The 15,506-nt window shown below is 43.9% G+C and overlaps 1 protein-coding gene and 1 long non-coding RNA gene across 2 annotated transcripts; both read left to right on the forward strand.

Moving 5' to 3' along the window:
- Positions 1 to 2,951: 2,951 nt before the first annotated feature.
- LOC311025332 (neural cell adhesion molecule 1-like) lies at positions 2,952 to 3,749 on the forward strand (the record flags this gene model as incomplete). Its single annotated transcript, XM_084028181.1, has 4 exons — positions 2,952 to 3,011; positions 3,129 to 3,288; positions 3,382 to 3,506; positions 3,604 to 3,749. Exons 2-4 carry the CDS (start codon positions 3,167 to 3,169, stop codon positions 3,747 to 3,749), a joined length of 393 nt encoding a protein of 130 aa, XP_083884307.1. The 5' UTR covers positions 2,952 to 3,011; positions 3,129 to 3,166.
- Positions 3,750 to 5,340: 1,591 nt separating this feature from the next.
- Positions 5,341 to 6,496, forward strand: LOC311025764. Its single transcript, XR_014598420.1, has 5 exons — positions 5,341 to 5,381; positions 5,475 to 5,753; positions 5,851 to 6,047; positions 6,193 to 6,274; positions 6,459 to 6,496. It is a non-coding gene; the product is annotated as an uncharacterized lncRNA (long non-coding RNA).
- The last annotated feature ends 9,010 nt before the right edge of the window (positions 6,497 to 15,506 follow it).

Here is a 15,506-nt window from a genome sequence, read left to right on the forward strand (position 1 = left end):
TTTCTTTTTTTTTTGGGAGGAAGCCGGAGCGCCCGGAGAAAACCCACACAAGAGAAACTCAACATAGAGAGGACATGGGACAGACCCAGGACCTTCTTACTGTGAGGCTGCTTCTTTGAACTCTTGCGTCTTGTTTGTGTTTTTTTTTGTTGGGAAAACCGGAGTGCCCGGAGAAAACCCACACAAGAGAACATGGCAACTTTTTTTTTGTTGGGAAAACCGGAGTGCCCGGAGAAAACCCACACAAGAGAACATGGCAACTTTTTTTGGGGGGGGGAAACCGGAGTGCCCGGAGAAAACCCACACAAGAGAACATGGCAACTTTTTTTTTGTTGGGAAAACCGGAGTGCCCGGAGAAAACCCACACAAGAGAACATGGCAACTCAACAGAGAGAAGACCTGACCATATCCATATCCACATCTATATCCATATCCATATCCATATACACATCCATATCAATATCGTCAGTAGGTGGAGGACTTGGAGGCAGTGGAACTGCGTATTCCACATCCATATCCATATCCACATCCACATCTACATCCATATCGATATCCATATCCACATCCATATCGATATCGTCAGCAGGTGGAGGACTTGGAGGGAGTGGAACTGCGTATTCCACATCCATATCCATATCCACATCCACATCTACATCCATATCGATATCCATATCCACATCCATATCGATATCGTCAGTAGGTGGAGGACTTGGAGGGAGTGGGACTGCGTATTCCACATCCATATCCATATCCACATCCACATCTACATCCATATCGATATCCATATCCACATCCACATCCATATAGATATCGTCAGCAGGTGGAGGACTTGGAGGAAGTGGAACTTCATGTTCCACATCCATATCCATATCCATATCCACATCTACATCCATATCCATATCGTCAGCAGGTGGAGGAGGTGGAACCTCACAAAGTGTGAGGCTGCGAAGCTGGGAAATCACTTCGTCAAGCAGAGAAGAAAACTCTATGGTCACATTAGCGTTCATCTTGAACAAATGATCCACAAGCCAGTTACTTCAGTAACTTTTTCAATCTCTGTATCACTAGGTATGTTGCAATTCACTGTTTTGAGAGGTTAGAGTAGCCTACAGTGCTTTGCAATCTGTTTTCTTATATAGAATTCTGGACCAGTGATGTCACACCTTTTGGCTTTGATCTAGATCAAAGGCAAGACATGCAGTGATGTCACGTTTGGCTTCTTTTTTTTCCTTTTTTTTCTTTTTTAGAAGCTAAACTACAACAAACTTAGAGGCAGAACATCTCCATGACAACTAGAATGCTTGACTTTGGGGCCTGTGGCACCATATAAGGTAATAATTCCGGTAGCATCCTATAATGTAATAATTCCTGAAAATTTAAGAAAATTTGCACTTAAAACAATTCTGACCTTTCTGGCATTTTTACACTTTTCTTTTGTAATCTTAAAATGCTCCTAGTAAGCGTATGGCACCCTAAAATGTTTAATAAATCCATCAGGTGTTGAAACTCATCAGTATTTAATTCATATATTTCTGATAAAGTCTCACCAATCATTTTATTCCGACTGAATAAACTGATTGGCCGAGGTTCCTGCCTGTCTTCCGTCGGAGCGTCGCCTACGCGGTCACGGCTTGCTAGTCGCGCCTCTCTAGCAGAGCGGCAGAGCGGTCTGTGAGAGAGAGAGAGCACGGAACAGCGAGTAACTGACAATGACGACCAAGCCAAGCCGCCACTTCCACCCCAGAAAAAAGAAGACTATTTCACATAAAAGAAAACACTTGATGAGTCGAGAGGCAAGACGCAAGTCAATATCGGCTGTGCTTTCCAGCAATGGCGGACGCTAATGCAGCTTCATCCGGAGCTCAAACAGATGAGATGGTCGTGGAGCTTCTGCTAGACAGGTACTTTTAGTTTGTTTAAAAGAGCGCAACATTGCATGTGATAACGCAGCATCCAGATTCTATCATTTATCAATTACCATATTTCCGTAATACTGTTGTGCAAGGAAGATTAGCTTTAGCACTTGTAGTGTAAACAAACCTGGCTGTGTCAAGTCAGTTTGTTTACACTACTGGCGACGTTAGCTTCAGCGTCAGCATGAGCGCTAACGTCGTGGTCGTCGTAGTAGTAGTCGTGTACACAAACTGACTTGACATATGGTTTGTTTACACTACCAATGATCTAACTCAAACTATTTGTAAGGCTAGGGGAGCAAGATAAATATGGATCAGAGCTGGGCTACTGGAGATACAGTGTAGATATAATAGATGTAAGGGCAAGTATCTGGTCTTTGCTTTCTTTTACATCTTCCTGTGTGTCTCCTCTATTCTCCAGGTGTCTGATACTGGACAATATGTTTGCAAGGCCACCAATGTTGCTGGACAAGTGGACAAGAACTTCCACTTGAATATCTATGGTAGCTTATTATATGTATTTGTTCATCCAAAAATCCCAATATGTATAAAACATTAACAATGCTGAACACATAAAATATAATAGAAAAATCTCTGCGTCCCTCTCTCTTCAGTACCTCCCAGTATCGATGGCCCAGCAGAGGAGAGTGTCGTGGAAACCATCAGTAACCCAGTCACGTTTGCCTGTGATGCTACTGGAATCCCTCCTCCGAGCCTAGTTTGGCTGAAGAATGGACGAATCATAGGTACACCTGCGTTAAGGTTTAAGTTTTTTTGAATCATACAAACCACAAACAAATAATTTGGCTGTAAAATAAATCAAATTGTTGTTTCTGAACTGTTTTACACTGTAAAAAAACTTAAGTAAAGGTGGATGAGGCAAAGGGCAAGGGGTAACATTACAGAAGTAGGTTCACACTGTCCTCTCATTTCTATGAACCTTACATTGCTTTAGAGAACTCAGAGTCTCTGGAGATGCACATCTTCTCAGGAGGAAGCAAGCTGCAGATTGGACGGTTACAGCTTTCTGTACCTACAAGTGTGTGGCCTCCAACGTGGAGGGCAAGACACACAAGAGCTATCACCTTACCATACAAGGTACATCACTATAAAGATCTAGATCACAGAATATCTCATCATCATCTGTATGTGTGGACGATGTTATACAAATACATGCATTTGCTATTTTATAGTTTCTCATGGTATTCTCACTAGTCCCTCCTAGTATCTCTGGATCGGAGCTGCCCAGTGGAATGGGAGTCCTGTTAAATGAGAGCATCCAGCTGGTCTGTCGAGCCCGGGGAACTCCAAGTCCAACCATCCAGTGGTTGAAAGATGGGGATGTGATCAACGGTACAAGGGAGGAAGGGCTCAGGTAATAAGAAAATAAAAAATTTCACAGTTGGCCAATCCAGTATTTAGTGATGTTATAATGATGATAATGATGCAACGCTGCCTTTGCGTTCAGAATCAGTCCAGATGGCAGCACGCTCACGGTGACCGGCGCTCACACCACTGACAGTGGCAAATACACGTGCGTAGCCACCAACACTGCAGGCGAGGAAGACAGGATATTCAATCTGAATGTGTATGGTGGGTTTACTTCATGTTACTTCTTGTTTCTTGTCAGTCTGAGACACTTGTTATTGTTTTCATGGCATTGACTTTGCTTTCCATTTGACTTTTCCAGTGCCTCCTGTGATCAACGGCAACAGTGAGACAGTTGAGCAGTTGACCACAGTTCTGGACAGCTCTGTCAACATTGAATGTGTTGCTGCAGGCTCTCCTCCGCCCCAGCTCAACTGGCTGAGCAGGGTTTTTCCTGGCTCAAATTGAGGCAGAGGTGGTACCATCCTGACCATAGATCCAGTCGGCAACCTGGGAACGCCCCCGGGAACGCCCAATTCACGTGATACCCGAGGGGGAAAACAGCAAGAAAGCACACGATTTTGCCATTCACTCCTGCTTGTGATGGTACGGCGGTCGGCGGCGGCGACTCTGGACGCGCGCCGGGCCCTTCTCGCGGATCTCCCCCAGCTACGGTGCCCGTCGGGCCCCGTTCACGCGGTGGTCCCGGCGGGTCGCCTCGGCGGGTCGCCTCGGCTGGCGCCTAGCAGCTGACTTAGAACTGGTGCGGACCAGGGGAATCCGACTGTTTAATTAAAACAAAGCATCGCGAAGGCCCATGGGGGGTTGACGCGATGTGATTTCTGCCCAGTGCTCTGAATGTCAAAGTGAAGAAATTCAATGAAGTGCGGGTAAACGGCGGGAGTAACTATGACTCATTATAAATGGAAACCGGAGTCACAGGGGAACACGTGGATACAGAGTCTAGTAAAGAACAATCGGTTGGGTCACACCTCCTCGTGGGGGTCCGCGGGCAACATCCTTTAGGATGGCTAACGTGACCTGTAATCTCCCCAAAAATCGGATGATCATGCGGTCCAAACCCGCTACTTTGTTAAACCTATAATGGGGCCGTCTCGGGCTCTTCTGTCACTTCGTTCGGCGCGCTCCCCCCTCCTTCCCTCCTTCCCCGACCTTCGGGCCGGGGATGGGCCCCCGTCGGGACCGCATGTGCGGTGGACTTTCAGTCTCCGGCTGACCGCGTTACGCGTGCGTAACCCCGACAGGACCGCTCTCGTGGGGGAAACGAGGGCAGCGTCGGCGGGTGGCGGCGGGTCTCGCTGCGGTCCCTCCTCCTATACCTCGGGATACCTGATGCTAGAGTCTGTAAGTCTCCCTTGAAAATTATGCGGTCCAAACCCGCTACTTTGCCAAACCCATGATGGGGCCGTCTCGGGCTCGTCTGTCACTCGTTCGACGCGCTGTTGATACAGCGCCCCCATAGTGGCGCAATGCAGCAACTGCAGTTAAAATGACATCCATAGCTGGGGGCAGAGCGATATGGCGGCACAAAATTAAGAAAAAAGCTGGGGGCGGCACGAAATTAGCTGGAGGCGGCCGCCTCGCAATTTTGAACGCAGGAAAAACCCTGCTGAGGAATGGCCTGCCTCTGTCAGTGTCCTCCCACGTACGGCTTCTTTCTGCTGGACAGGTGCTCCGGTAGGTCAGTGGAGAAGAGTTTGTAACACATGGTGCTGCATTAAAAAACTACTTCTTGTGCAAGTTTTTGCAGGAAAATGCTGGTCAGTATTTTCTTTCACATAAGCTGAAATCATTGCAAAGCTGTTATGTTAGTTATCCTGCAGGTTTCCTACTATTAATTCACTACGGAAAGTCCACCATCAATTTCATTGTATTGGGTTGCTTTGGAAAACAAAAATAAATAGTTTGTTGGTGATTTTATGCCTTTTGCGAGAGCTGAAATGAAACAAGATGCTTCTATGCTGTACCTTTTGCATCCGTCAGGATCCCACAAACTCAGGTGTCTGACAGTGGCACCTATACCTGCGTCGCATCAAACAGCAGGAGTGGACAACAGACATTATAACCTACAGGTGCATGGTGAGTCTGAAATCATAACCAAAACGTTTAATCATTCAAAGCAAACTGTTCAGAGCAATCAATAGGAATCATATATGTTACTATTCTCCTCAGTTCCTCCTGGTCTGGATGGAGCAGGGAGCACAGATGACGTGACTGTGGTCAGAGGAAATTTGGCTTCTCTGCTGTGTATTGCTGACGGGACCCCGACCCCCACTCTGTCCTGGCTCAAAGAAGGGGCAGCTCTCATTCCTGACCCACATCTCAAATTCCTGAACCTGAATACCACTGTGCAATTCATCCAGGCCCAAGTCAACGATACAGGACGCTACACCTGTGTGGCTAACAATATCGCTGGTCAAGCTAGCCGCCACTTCAACCTGAAAGTGCTGGGTGAGTAAAAGCAGCTAAACAATCGTATTATCCAGTTTCTGCTTTGGTTCAGGGATGAGAAAAATAAATATCGTTTGGTTCATGTTGTGGTATTTAGACCCTCCCCGCATCAAAGGCTTTGGTGTACCAGCGGAAGTGTCTGTCGTGGTTAATAATGTCCTGGAGCTTCAGTGTGAGGCCTCTGGTATCCCTACGCCCTCGTTGACCTGGCTGAAGGATGGGCGCCCGCTCCCACAGACAGACAGTGTGCGCCTCCTCCGGGGAGGAGAGGTGCTCCGGGTGGCCTCGGCACAGGTCAGATCAAATTTCATTTCAATCTATTTCTCTTTTCTTTAAAAACATTAAGAGCCATACATTCATGCTGTGTATGATAACATTGTGCTGCAAACTCTTGGCAGTGTTTTCATACTTTGTCACATTGTGTTTCACTTGTTCTCAGTTGGAGGACACGGGCCGATACAGCTGCTTAGCCAACAGTCCAGCAGGAGATGATGACAAGCAGTTCCTCGTTCGAGTGAATGGTGGGTAAAATCACTAATACGCTGTAAATAACACTGTGGGAACACTCTATGACTTGAAGGTAATTAATTTATATTACATGTACAATAAAGGATGATTCTGTCAATCTGTACGTAGGTAATAAAAAACAATTCTGTCATACTTGTGCAGACAATGAATAAATACAAGTGTTAAATCCTCTAACAGTTCCTCCTAACATTGCGGGGGAGAGCTCACCTCAGGACGTGTCAGTGCTATAGAACAGACAAGTAACTCTGGAGCGCAAGCAGGGTTTAAAATTGGCACCCGCCACTCGCCAAATGCGGGTAAAAATATGTTTTGGCGAGTAAAATAAATAGGTCTCACGCCATTGGCAGGCTGCTGAAATATGCCGACTTTGCTATGTAACTTTAAACATAAATTCCAAACAGTGACAGACACAATTCTACAGGCTGCAGATCTACTGATTGCGTTTCAAATTTCAAATTTGTCCCTCGCTGTCCACCGTCATTCAACATTTAAAAATGTATCAAAAGAGAAGAAGAAGAAAGGAGACGAAGAAGAAGACGACGACTACGAATCGAATACGAAGAGGTTTAAACAGAAGAAATTAAAGATGTGGCGACACATTGCGGGTGTAAAACCACCCGAAAAGAGACCTCAGGGGGAGAGCTGTGGAGGAACACAGCCTAAAAGAAAATTTAATGAAAAGTGGCGGTTCAATGAAATGGGGGTGAGAAGAGAGTGGCTAGTGTACAACAGCGGTGCGAATTGTGAACAGTTCAGTGGCCGGTAAAAATACATTTTGGCCGGTAAAATTTCAAAAATCTAATTTTATACCCTGCTTGTTTCACAGGACAGTGTGTGTGAGTCCATTACCTCAATCCTCTCCTTTAGAACTACTGAGCTTTATCATTCTAGGAGTAGGTCAAGCGCTGCCGAGTGCCCCCCCTTCACTGTGCCTGATCACACAGACAATAGCAAAGTCGGTCTCTGATGAAGACGAAGGCTTTTTTCTGAATTTCCAGGGTCTTTGACACCTTCAGACGTCTATAAATCCCTGGTATCACTCTTATCAAGTGTGATGAGCTAGCTGTCAGTGTTCCCCAAAGGAGCTAACTTTGGAACAATACCTGTGATTTAGGTCAGACATCACCCCCCCCCCCCCTCCCTCTCTCTCTCTCTCCTTCACGGCCTCCTGCTCTCTCCATCCCTTTTACACACACGCACACACACACATGAGAGCTGTGGCCCATGGGGATATTTTTCTTTTGGCTGAGGGATGAGAAGGATGCGGAGCTGTGAATGCTTCAGTCCTGCTCTCCTCTGGTGTGCGCTCTCGCTCACACTGTGTTGGGAATTAATGACTTCTCTGTGGCCCATCAACAGCACAAAACACGTGGGGAGAAAACATAAGAGATGGAGTGTGTGTGGGGGTGGGGGAGGGGCGACTAGGGGAGTAGAAAATAGCAGATAAACGGCGGACCGTAGGTTTAAGTTTCTTGGCCCTGCACTGTTCTGCGGCAGAAGAGGAAACAAAGGATAATACTAAAAGGCAACTAGAGAGCAATATGAATGAAGAGAAAGAACAATAAGTTGCTGCTGAGTCAGATAGGTGATATTGCAGGAACAAGTAATTTTTTTTTTCTCCCCCTCCCACCAGAGACCAGGGAGAAAGAGGGCGAGGTTTAACTCTTCACATCCTTTACTTTCACCTTCACGTTCCGGTAAAGACACATACTCTTATTCATGTCATCCTTTTATCTCATCGAAGTTATACAAACATCCAGCACATGTCAACACATGTATCTTGAGCTTAAAGAGGAAACGGGAAACGTGGATAAAGGGAATACAAGAGTGAATGTATCAAGGCTTAAGGGATGGAATGGATCAGGAATTGTAAGATTCCTTTCTGCACAATTAACAAATAAGCACCACACATCAATTTAATGGAATCTACTGGGATGTATTAGATAAGGATAGAGGACAGCACTTTGATATCCTCTGGTTTGCATATGGCCCCCATGAAGGCACTTACCACCCACACCCTCCATCGCAACTCCCCACCAATAAGGCAAGGCGAGGCATGTTTATTTGTATCATACCTTTCAGCAACAAGGCAAGTCAAAGTGCTTTACATGAGATATTCAGACATTAAGAAAATAAAACGCGTTTGTGTGTGAATGACATTCACAGCAAATCTCGTTGTGCAATGACAATAAAAGCTTTATTCTATTCTACCCACAAGGCAGTATAAAAGATTTTTTGGAATTTAAATAAATAAGCCGAAGGGGACCAAAGAGATGCCATTGTGTTAAGGTTATATGCACCTGGTTTAGTCAGAGAGGGATTTAGACGTCTGTATTAGATAAGACAATAAGATTTCCGGGACACTTTGAGAGAGAGTGTCTCATTTTCTCAGGTTTCATACAGTGTGAATCCTCTCTGATTTAACAAACTACTGAATCTGTTTCATCTCGCAGGGAAATTGAACGTTTTTATTACTACGCGACTTCTCAAGGAATCGTATTGGCAGCAGCTGACTTCCATTTAATACCAATGCTAGGTGTGCGACTATGAAGTAGACTGCGCCCGTATGCAGGGATACGGCTGTAGAGGTTAAGGTTGTAGATGACGAGCTGTTACAGGGCATGCAACTGAAAACACTGGCTGTTTTGTGATTTTCCCCTCTTCCCCATTCCTTGTTGCTCAAATTCCCAGTTCAATATTGCCGAGAGCACGGTGACTAACAATGGTGCTGACAGTGTTTTTGGGTCTTAGCAGGCAATCTTAGGCAAGGGAGCTCCTGTGAGTTATCATGACTTGGCGTTTTGTGTTATTGCAGGACTCTGTAGGCCTCGACCAGCCAGTTCATCTTACCCAATCAACCATAACTGTCTCCGCTCTATATTATCAGAATCATGTGAATATAAGCTTAACGATATGAGAGCCCCTTGAAGAAGAATGGATACAATAATATCCTCATAAGCCCACTGATGTGCTTCCTCGCGTTGCCGTCGCTGAGGTGAGAAACTCTCCGGCTGCTTCGGGTGACTCGAACACACCGTTCCCCCCCTCCTCTCTCTCGCTCCACCATCCTGAGTTGGATTGATTGCAGGATTGACTTGAGGTTGCCTTAAGTACAGGAATTACGCTAAAGTGCTGACTTGAGCTTGCTCACATGAGAATTTATGGCACCGGCGCTCACAGCCAGTGAGGCTAACTCGCTTAGCTTGGATAGCCTTCAGGTTTCCATCAGTTCATTGCTTCTGTCCGCTGGAACTGACAAAGCTGTAGTTTGAAGTGGTCACTTTTTTTTTTTTTTTTTTTTTTTTTTTTCAGCAACAGCAATAAGTTCAAAGTCGGAGCAAGTTCCCCTTGAAGTGGAGGAGGTAGATTCTTCACTGGATGTCACTGTTTGTTCAAAAATAAAGACAAAATTTAACTTTGCACAAAAAGATGAAAGACGATGAGCTGAACGGACCTTAACCCTGTAAGAGTTATTTAAGAGAGGCTTTTCCCTAATTGTGGAACAGACGGAAGAAACATCCTGACAAAAATGCAGCAGAACAGAGGGATTATATAGGGATTATGTTGGAATGGAATTAATCAAGCAATTAATCAGGCAATTAATTGACTGTAATACACATACATCATTACATTTTACAGTTGCTGTAATAATGGGAGTTTTTGATCACTAAATGAGCAGTGACAAAACACTTAATGTGTTTATTAACGATCTGGCCCCCACTAACTGCATTGGGAACAATGAGATGCATGAGATGCAAATGCATCCTTATAGGCAGCTTTTTATGAAGCGATCACCCCACTGTTAATAAACAGTATTATTAATGGGGCTTTTGTTGAAGAAGACGAGTTCTCCAAGCACAGCAGGGCAGAGATCAGCAGTGTGTTCACTCTAATGGGGTGATTGCGCCCACACAGAAACTTGCTAGCATCTTTAAGTGACAGCTCATGCTGCTCTGTTTTGGCGCTTACTGGTCTGAAGAAAGGTCGCTGGATGGGGTTTGGATAGACCTAGCTCCTCCATCGGTCTGTGTAGGCAGAATGGTGTGGACCAGCTGGCTATAGTCCATACATGAACTGAGATCGCTTCTGCTAAAATAACAAAATTAGCAAGCAGAAGGAAGAATTAGAAATCAAAAAAATAATTAATAAACAGTGGCTTGCAAAGGCAGATCTACATTGGCATCATATTATATAACACGGAGGTAATAGGAGAGTCAACCTTCAGAAGTCCAAATCCTGATTGATCCAAATATATTTGTTGCAACAAATGATCACTTTCCAGTGATGTCAGCACATTTCTTGATATACGAAGACATAAACATATTTGTAACTGGGTGTCAACCAATCAGATATACCCTTTGGCATACAATTGCCCATTTGGGATTCTCTAATAAGTTTTGCTTTTTAAGTTGGGTTTCTGGCAAACTTGAATTGCTTCCTCGGCTTGAAGTCGTGTGCGTGCCAACAAGAAATAATCCTGTTTTTTTTGTGGAATTGCAGTATTTGCTCATTTGCATTTTTGCTCCAGTGTGAATGCCTTTGTTTTGGTGATCCTTTTGGTAAACTTCAGTTTTTTTTTTCTCCAATATGCATGTCAACACCAATATTAACGGTTGCATTGCACAACCCCCCCGTTGGATGCCAACTTACTGTCAACCACCCAGGACCAGACCACTATCCCAGCTCCACCACAGCATTTTCCTCTCTTTTAATTAACATGACAACAAACCGGAGGCTGCCATTTGTCACTTTGTTTCCCTAGTCGGTGACAAATGCTTATGTACTTACATAAGCATAACAGAATACTTTTCCCCCTGCATTGTTTCTGTTGCCATAGATTGACTATATCAAGCACCTCGCATTTAAACTAACTCTCTTCTTTAAACACTTTACTTGTTTCATTTCTGACTCGGCTAAAGCAGTAACTGGCCAACAAGTCCATGTCACCTGAAGCTGTCATACAGTCATATCTTAAAAATGAGAGGCGCATGTATGTGTCAACGGCTTAAGATTTAGTGGCTTGATATTTCAATCGAGGTCTTTTTTATTATCGTGACATTGACACACACGTTTCCTGATTGATGAATGACACCTAATTATTTCTGAAGGGAAACAACAGCTAGTTCCTCGGTGGATGCCCACGCTGGTGATGTATAGATCTTCCTTCTGTAATGAGTGATTTAAATGAATATGACACGTTGCGGTTGCTTTTGTCCCATCTGTCAATCACCACAACCCCAGGTATGATATTTACTATCAACATAGTTTCTGTAGTTTCAAGCATATTTGATCTGTAAAAGTTGATTTCTGCCATATTTAGCAAGCAGGTCGTTTTAAGCCATGTTTGTTCCTTGTCCAACACCGAGTTCCCTCAATACTGAGCAGACCGTCACTATCTGCCCAACACAAGCCCTGGCTCACATTCCTCATTGATGCTTTGAATATAATCCTCATGTGGCAGAGATTCTTTACAAGAAAGGGAGAACAAACATTTTTGTGGATTGGTTTACAAATCTTTTTTCTGGCTGTTAAAACCTTTCCACGGCACCACCCAGAATACACACCTCCACTTACTGTGGAGCAGTGTGCTGCACTTAAACAGCCGCTCCAAATTATTTTTTTTGCAACCGTTGCTGTTGTTTCTTATAGTAGCGTCTAGTGGTTTTACATCGCACGCTAAAAACGTACTCAACCTTACTTCACAGAAGATATTGTTGCCTGCAAACAATGCTGATTGCAATCTAGAGGCGATGTGTTGTAACTTATTGCGAGCTGAAAAGGATTCGCTCACAGCCATCGGCTATAAGTGATGCCAGGCAGACAGTGTAAGTGATCACTGAGTAGGTTGCAGGCAACGTAAAGTTGCATGGCTGCTGAGAGCAGTGGATTGGCCATGATTGTAAAAAGGTTGACAAATGGATCAGCATTTTTCAAAAGCTCTTATTCCCCCCCCATCATCAGTATGACGCCAGAGTGCATGTTATCCCCCAATGTATTCTAGGAGAGCTATATCAAAAAAGATTAATTTATTGGTTAAAAATGCTAGCTTAGTGTGGACGGAAGACCAATACTGAGAGAAAAACACCGTTTTATCCGTAAGTGTGGACATTGTCTTATCAACACTTACTGGTCCAAGGCTGCAGAAACAGTTGGTAAAGGCAGATAAAGTCAGTCTCTCGGGAAGGATTTTTTTCGGGAGATAAACGGACCCTAGCCCTCCCAATCTTTAATACGATTCCCTAAATGCACAAATAACGCTAGCGATGCAATTTTAAGATTCGAGCGGACACTTCAAGACGTATTTTCTTGCATGTCGTTTTCTACATGGCTGCGTGGACAAAGTACTCTCCGCCAAGGGATGCGGTCTAATAGGTACAAGTGGAGCCAAGCATCTGGATCAGTAATAGCCAGATTTTCTCACAGCCTCGAGCAGCCATAAAAGCATGCGCACGTACACGCACATCTGTGTATCTGTATCAGCTACAAATTGAATTGCTCCTCACACAGAACTTTTTCTTTTGGCAGAGTGTGTGAAGGTGACATTTGGGAGTGAGAGGTAATTTAGACAAGACTGTACATTTGGCCAAAAAAAAAAGGAGCAGATTGTGCACTCAGCTTTACCGCCCTACAAGCTGAAAAATCCAACCGCGCCTGTTATACTTGTCCTTTACCATGAGATGAAGTGGGAATAGATGAGCTGCCATATTACCATGCGCCTGCACTTACACCTGTAGCCGTACGATCAAATGAATCAAAACAAGCAAATGGTAGAGACGTGCTTAGAGTGAGGTTTGGGAAATGGTATCATTAGTCACATAGTCCCTTGGGCTTTTAAGATTTGTGAGCATTTGTTTGCTATTTTGCATCCTTACATGGCTAAGTTTGGGTTCAGGTTGAGGACAAATTGGAACTTTTCTGAGAAAAGGCTGTTCAAATATATTGTTTTGATGGAGATTGTCTGGAGAAAAAGATGAGGAACAGGTGTATTTGTTAAATAAAACTAATTCAAATGCATTGTCTTTAAAACGGAAAGAGCTGCCGTATATTTTCCTTCGCCCACGTTGCAGCTTCTTTTATGTGAGAAGCTGATAAATTCTCACTTTCTGCCTTTTATTTTCCCTTTCCTCCTTTCTAAATGTCAGTGCCGCCAGATCGCCGTGCCGTCGTTCCACCTCTGAACACTCAAACGGAATTGAGGGGAGTCAAGAGGAACCGGAACAATTTGGCCTGATAGCACACCCTCTGCTCAACATTGCTAAGCGACCACCGTGAACTCAATTTCGTGAGCCTTCCCTTACCTAGAGGCTAGAGCTAGTGAGTGAGTGAGAGAGAGCGTGCGCATGTTTTTTTTTCCATGTGTGTGCTGAAGGCCCGCTTTCTTCACTGAATCTTCCCAAGAATCTGTGGAAGTTCTGGTCTGTTGGTTTTCAGTCCACACTCGTGCTCGGTGTATGTTCGTGTGTGTATAGTGCCCGTGTGCATGTTGGCGTGCACGTGGCATTTGTGTGGTTCTGCATGAGCGAAGGGTCTCTGGCCCGACTGGATACCTCAGCTGTGGAGAGTCACACTCATATTACAAATAAATGACAAATGATGGAGCGCATTACACTGTGTGTGTGTGTGTGTGTGTGTGTGTGTTTGACCAAGTGAGTGTGTGTGTTGGTCTCTGATGTAAAAACATGAGCCTCAAAGAGAACTGTTTAAATATTAATGGCTATATTTATTATAGAAGTAACTTTAAAATTCTTTGATATTTCACAAATGTGTGCTCTTATTTTAAATGTATTTTACAGCTGTAGCCAAATTCTTAAAATGACTTAATAGTGGCATATATATATAGCATATATATATATATATATAGCCTATATATATATATATATAGGCCATATATATAGAAGATATTCTGCACTTGTCTACTTTTCCCTGCTTTTTTTATCCACGAAATGCCCCAAAGATCTATTTCTATGAATTTATTTCATCTAAATAGTCACCATATCACGTTCAGAATACCTCTCAGCTACCTTAATCAGTTTTTTCACCGTCGTCACAGAGAGCGGTTTGCGACTTCGGAGCATCCGGAGCCTCTTTTTAGCACTTCATCGGAGCTTTCACTCCCACGGATTTGGCATCACTGGCACTGCTTAGCTGAATATGGCAATCAAACGCGGAAATGTTACTTAAATGGACTGGCTAATAATTTATCCCTGGCTGCCAGGAAACAGTTGGTGTATTCGGCTCTGGCTGCCTCCATCCAGACCATTGCTGGACCTGACTGAATCAAATGATGTATTCTGTCTAAGCACATAGTCAGAGACATGCAGGCGGCCAGACAAATAACACATAAAAAGATAGACAGAGGCAGCAACAAAAACAAGAATACTGGCCAGTGTTTGCTAATGGACACGTCAGACTTTGCCCTTCGCTGCTCATTCTGTACAAACAAATGAAACTCAATCCTTCTGTGCTAGCTCAATTGGGTTTGTTCTGTTTGCATTCGTCATCGCTTGTGATAAGTTGGCCAGCCCAATTCCAAAATCCATCCCTCACAACACTCTGCATTCCAGTTTAAATATGCACATTTTGATGTGACGGGGGAAAAAAAGAAGAAGAAAATGACTGCTGGTACAGTTGTTGTCTCTGAAATTACTGTGGCACACAAGCTGTGTTGAACCACCAGCATGACATAATGTGACATTTCACAGGCAGCAAAACATACAGGAGGACGATTCTGACCTTTGGAGGTTCAAATTTATGAATTAAATTGATTCTGCACAGGCAGACACACACATGCATAGACACAGGTCTTTCTGGCTTTTCCTGCATGTTCTCCTTCACTGTGGTTTGCAAGTAACGCCATCGTTATTCTGCAACAATGAACATGATGTATTTTATATTTAACATTAGTTTCAGGTGGGTTTCCCTTGTAATGCAGACACAAATAATTTATTTATAATAGAAGAATATACAGTTGTTTGTGAGGCATAAACAGTGGATGAGAATGTCGTTTTTTTTATTAGAAAGAATTGTCTTTGTATGTGAGTGAGAGAGGAAGAGATTGAGAGAGAGATTGAAAATATATATCACAATCTGTTCTTAATATGATCCTCTACATTATCAAGTCGGAGCCATCAGTTCCAAAAAAGGATAAAAAAATCCCTGTGAAGTTATAAGCAGACATTATTTTCACCAGTCTGCTTAGTCATGAAAGAACTCCTCTGTGCTACG

Source organism: Eutrigla gurnardus (assembly GCF_963514095.1).
Source record: "Eutrigla gurnardus genome assembly, chromosome: 15".
NCBI classification, from domain to species: domain Eukaryota; kingdom Metazoa; phylum Chordata; class Actinopteri; order Perciformes; family Triglidae; genus Eutrigla; species Eutrigla gurnardus.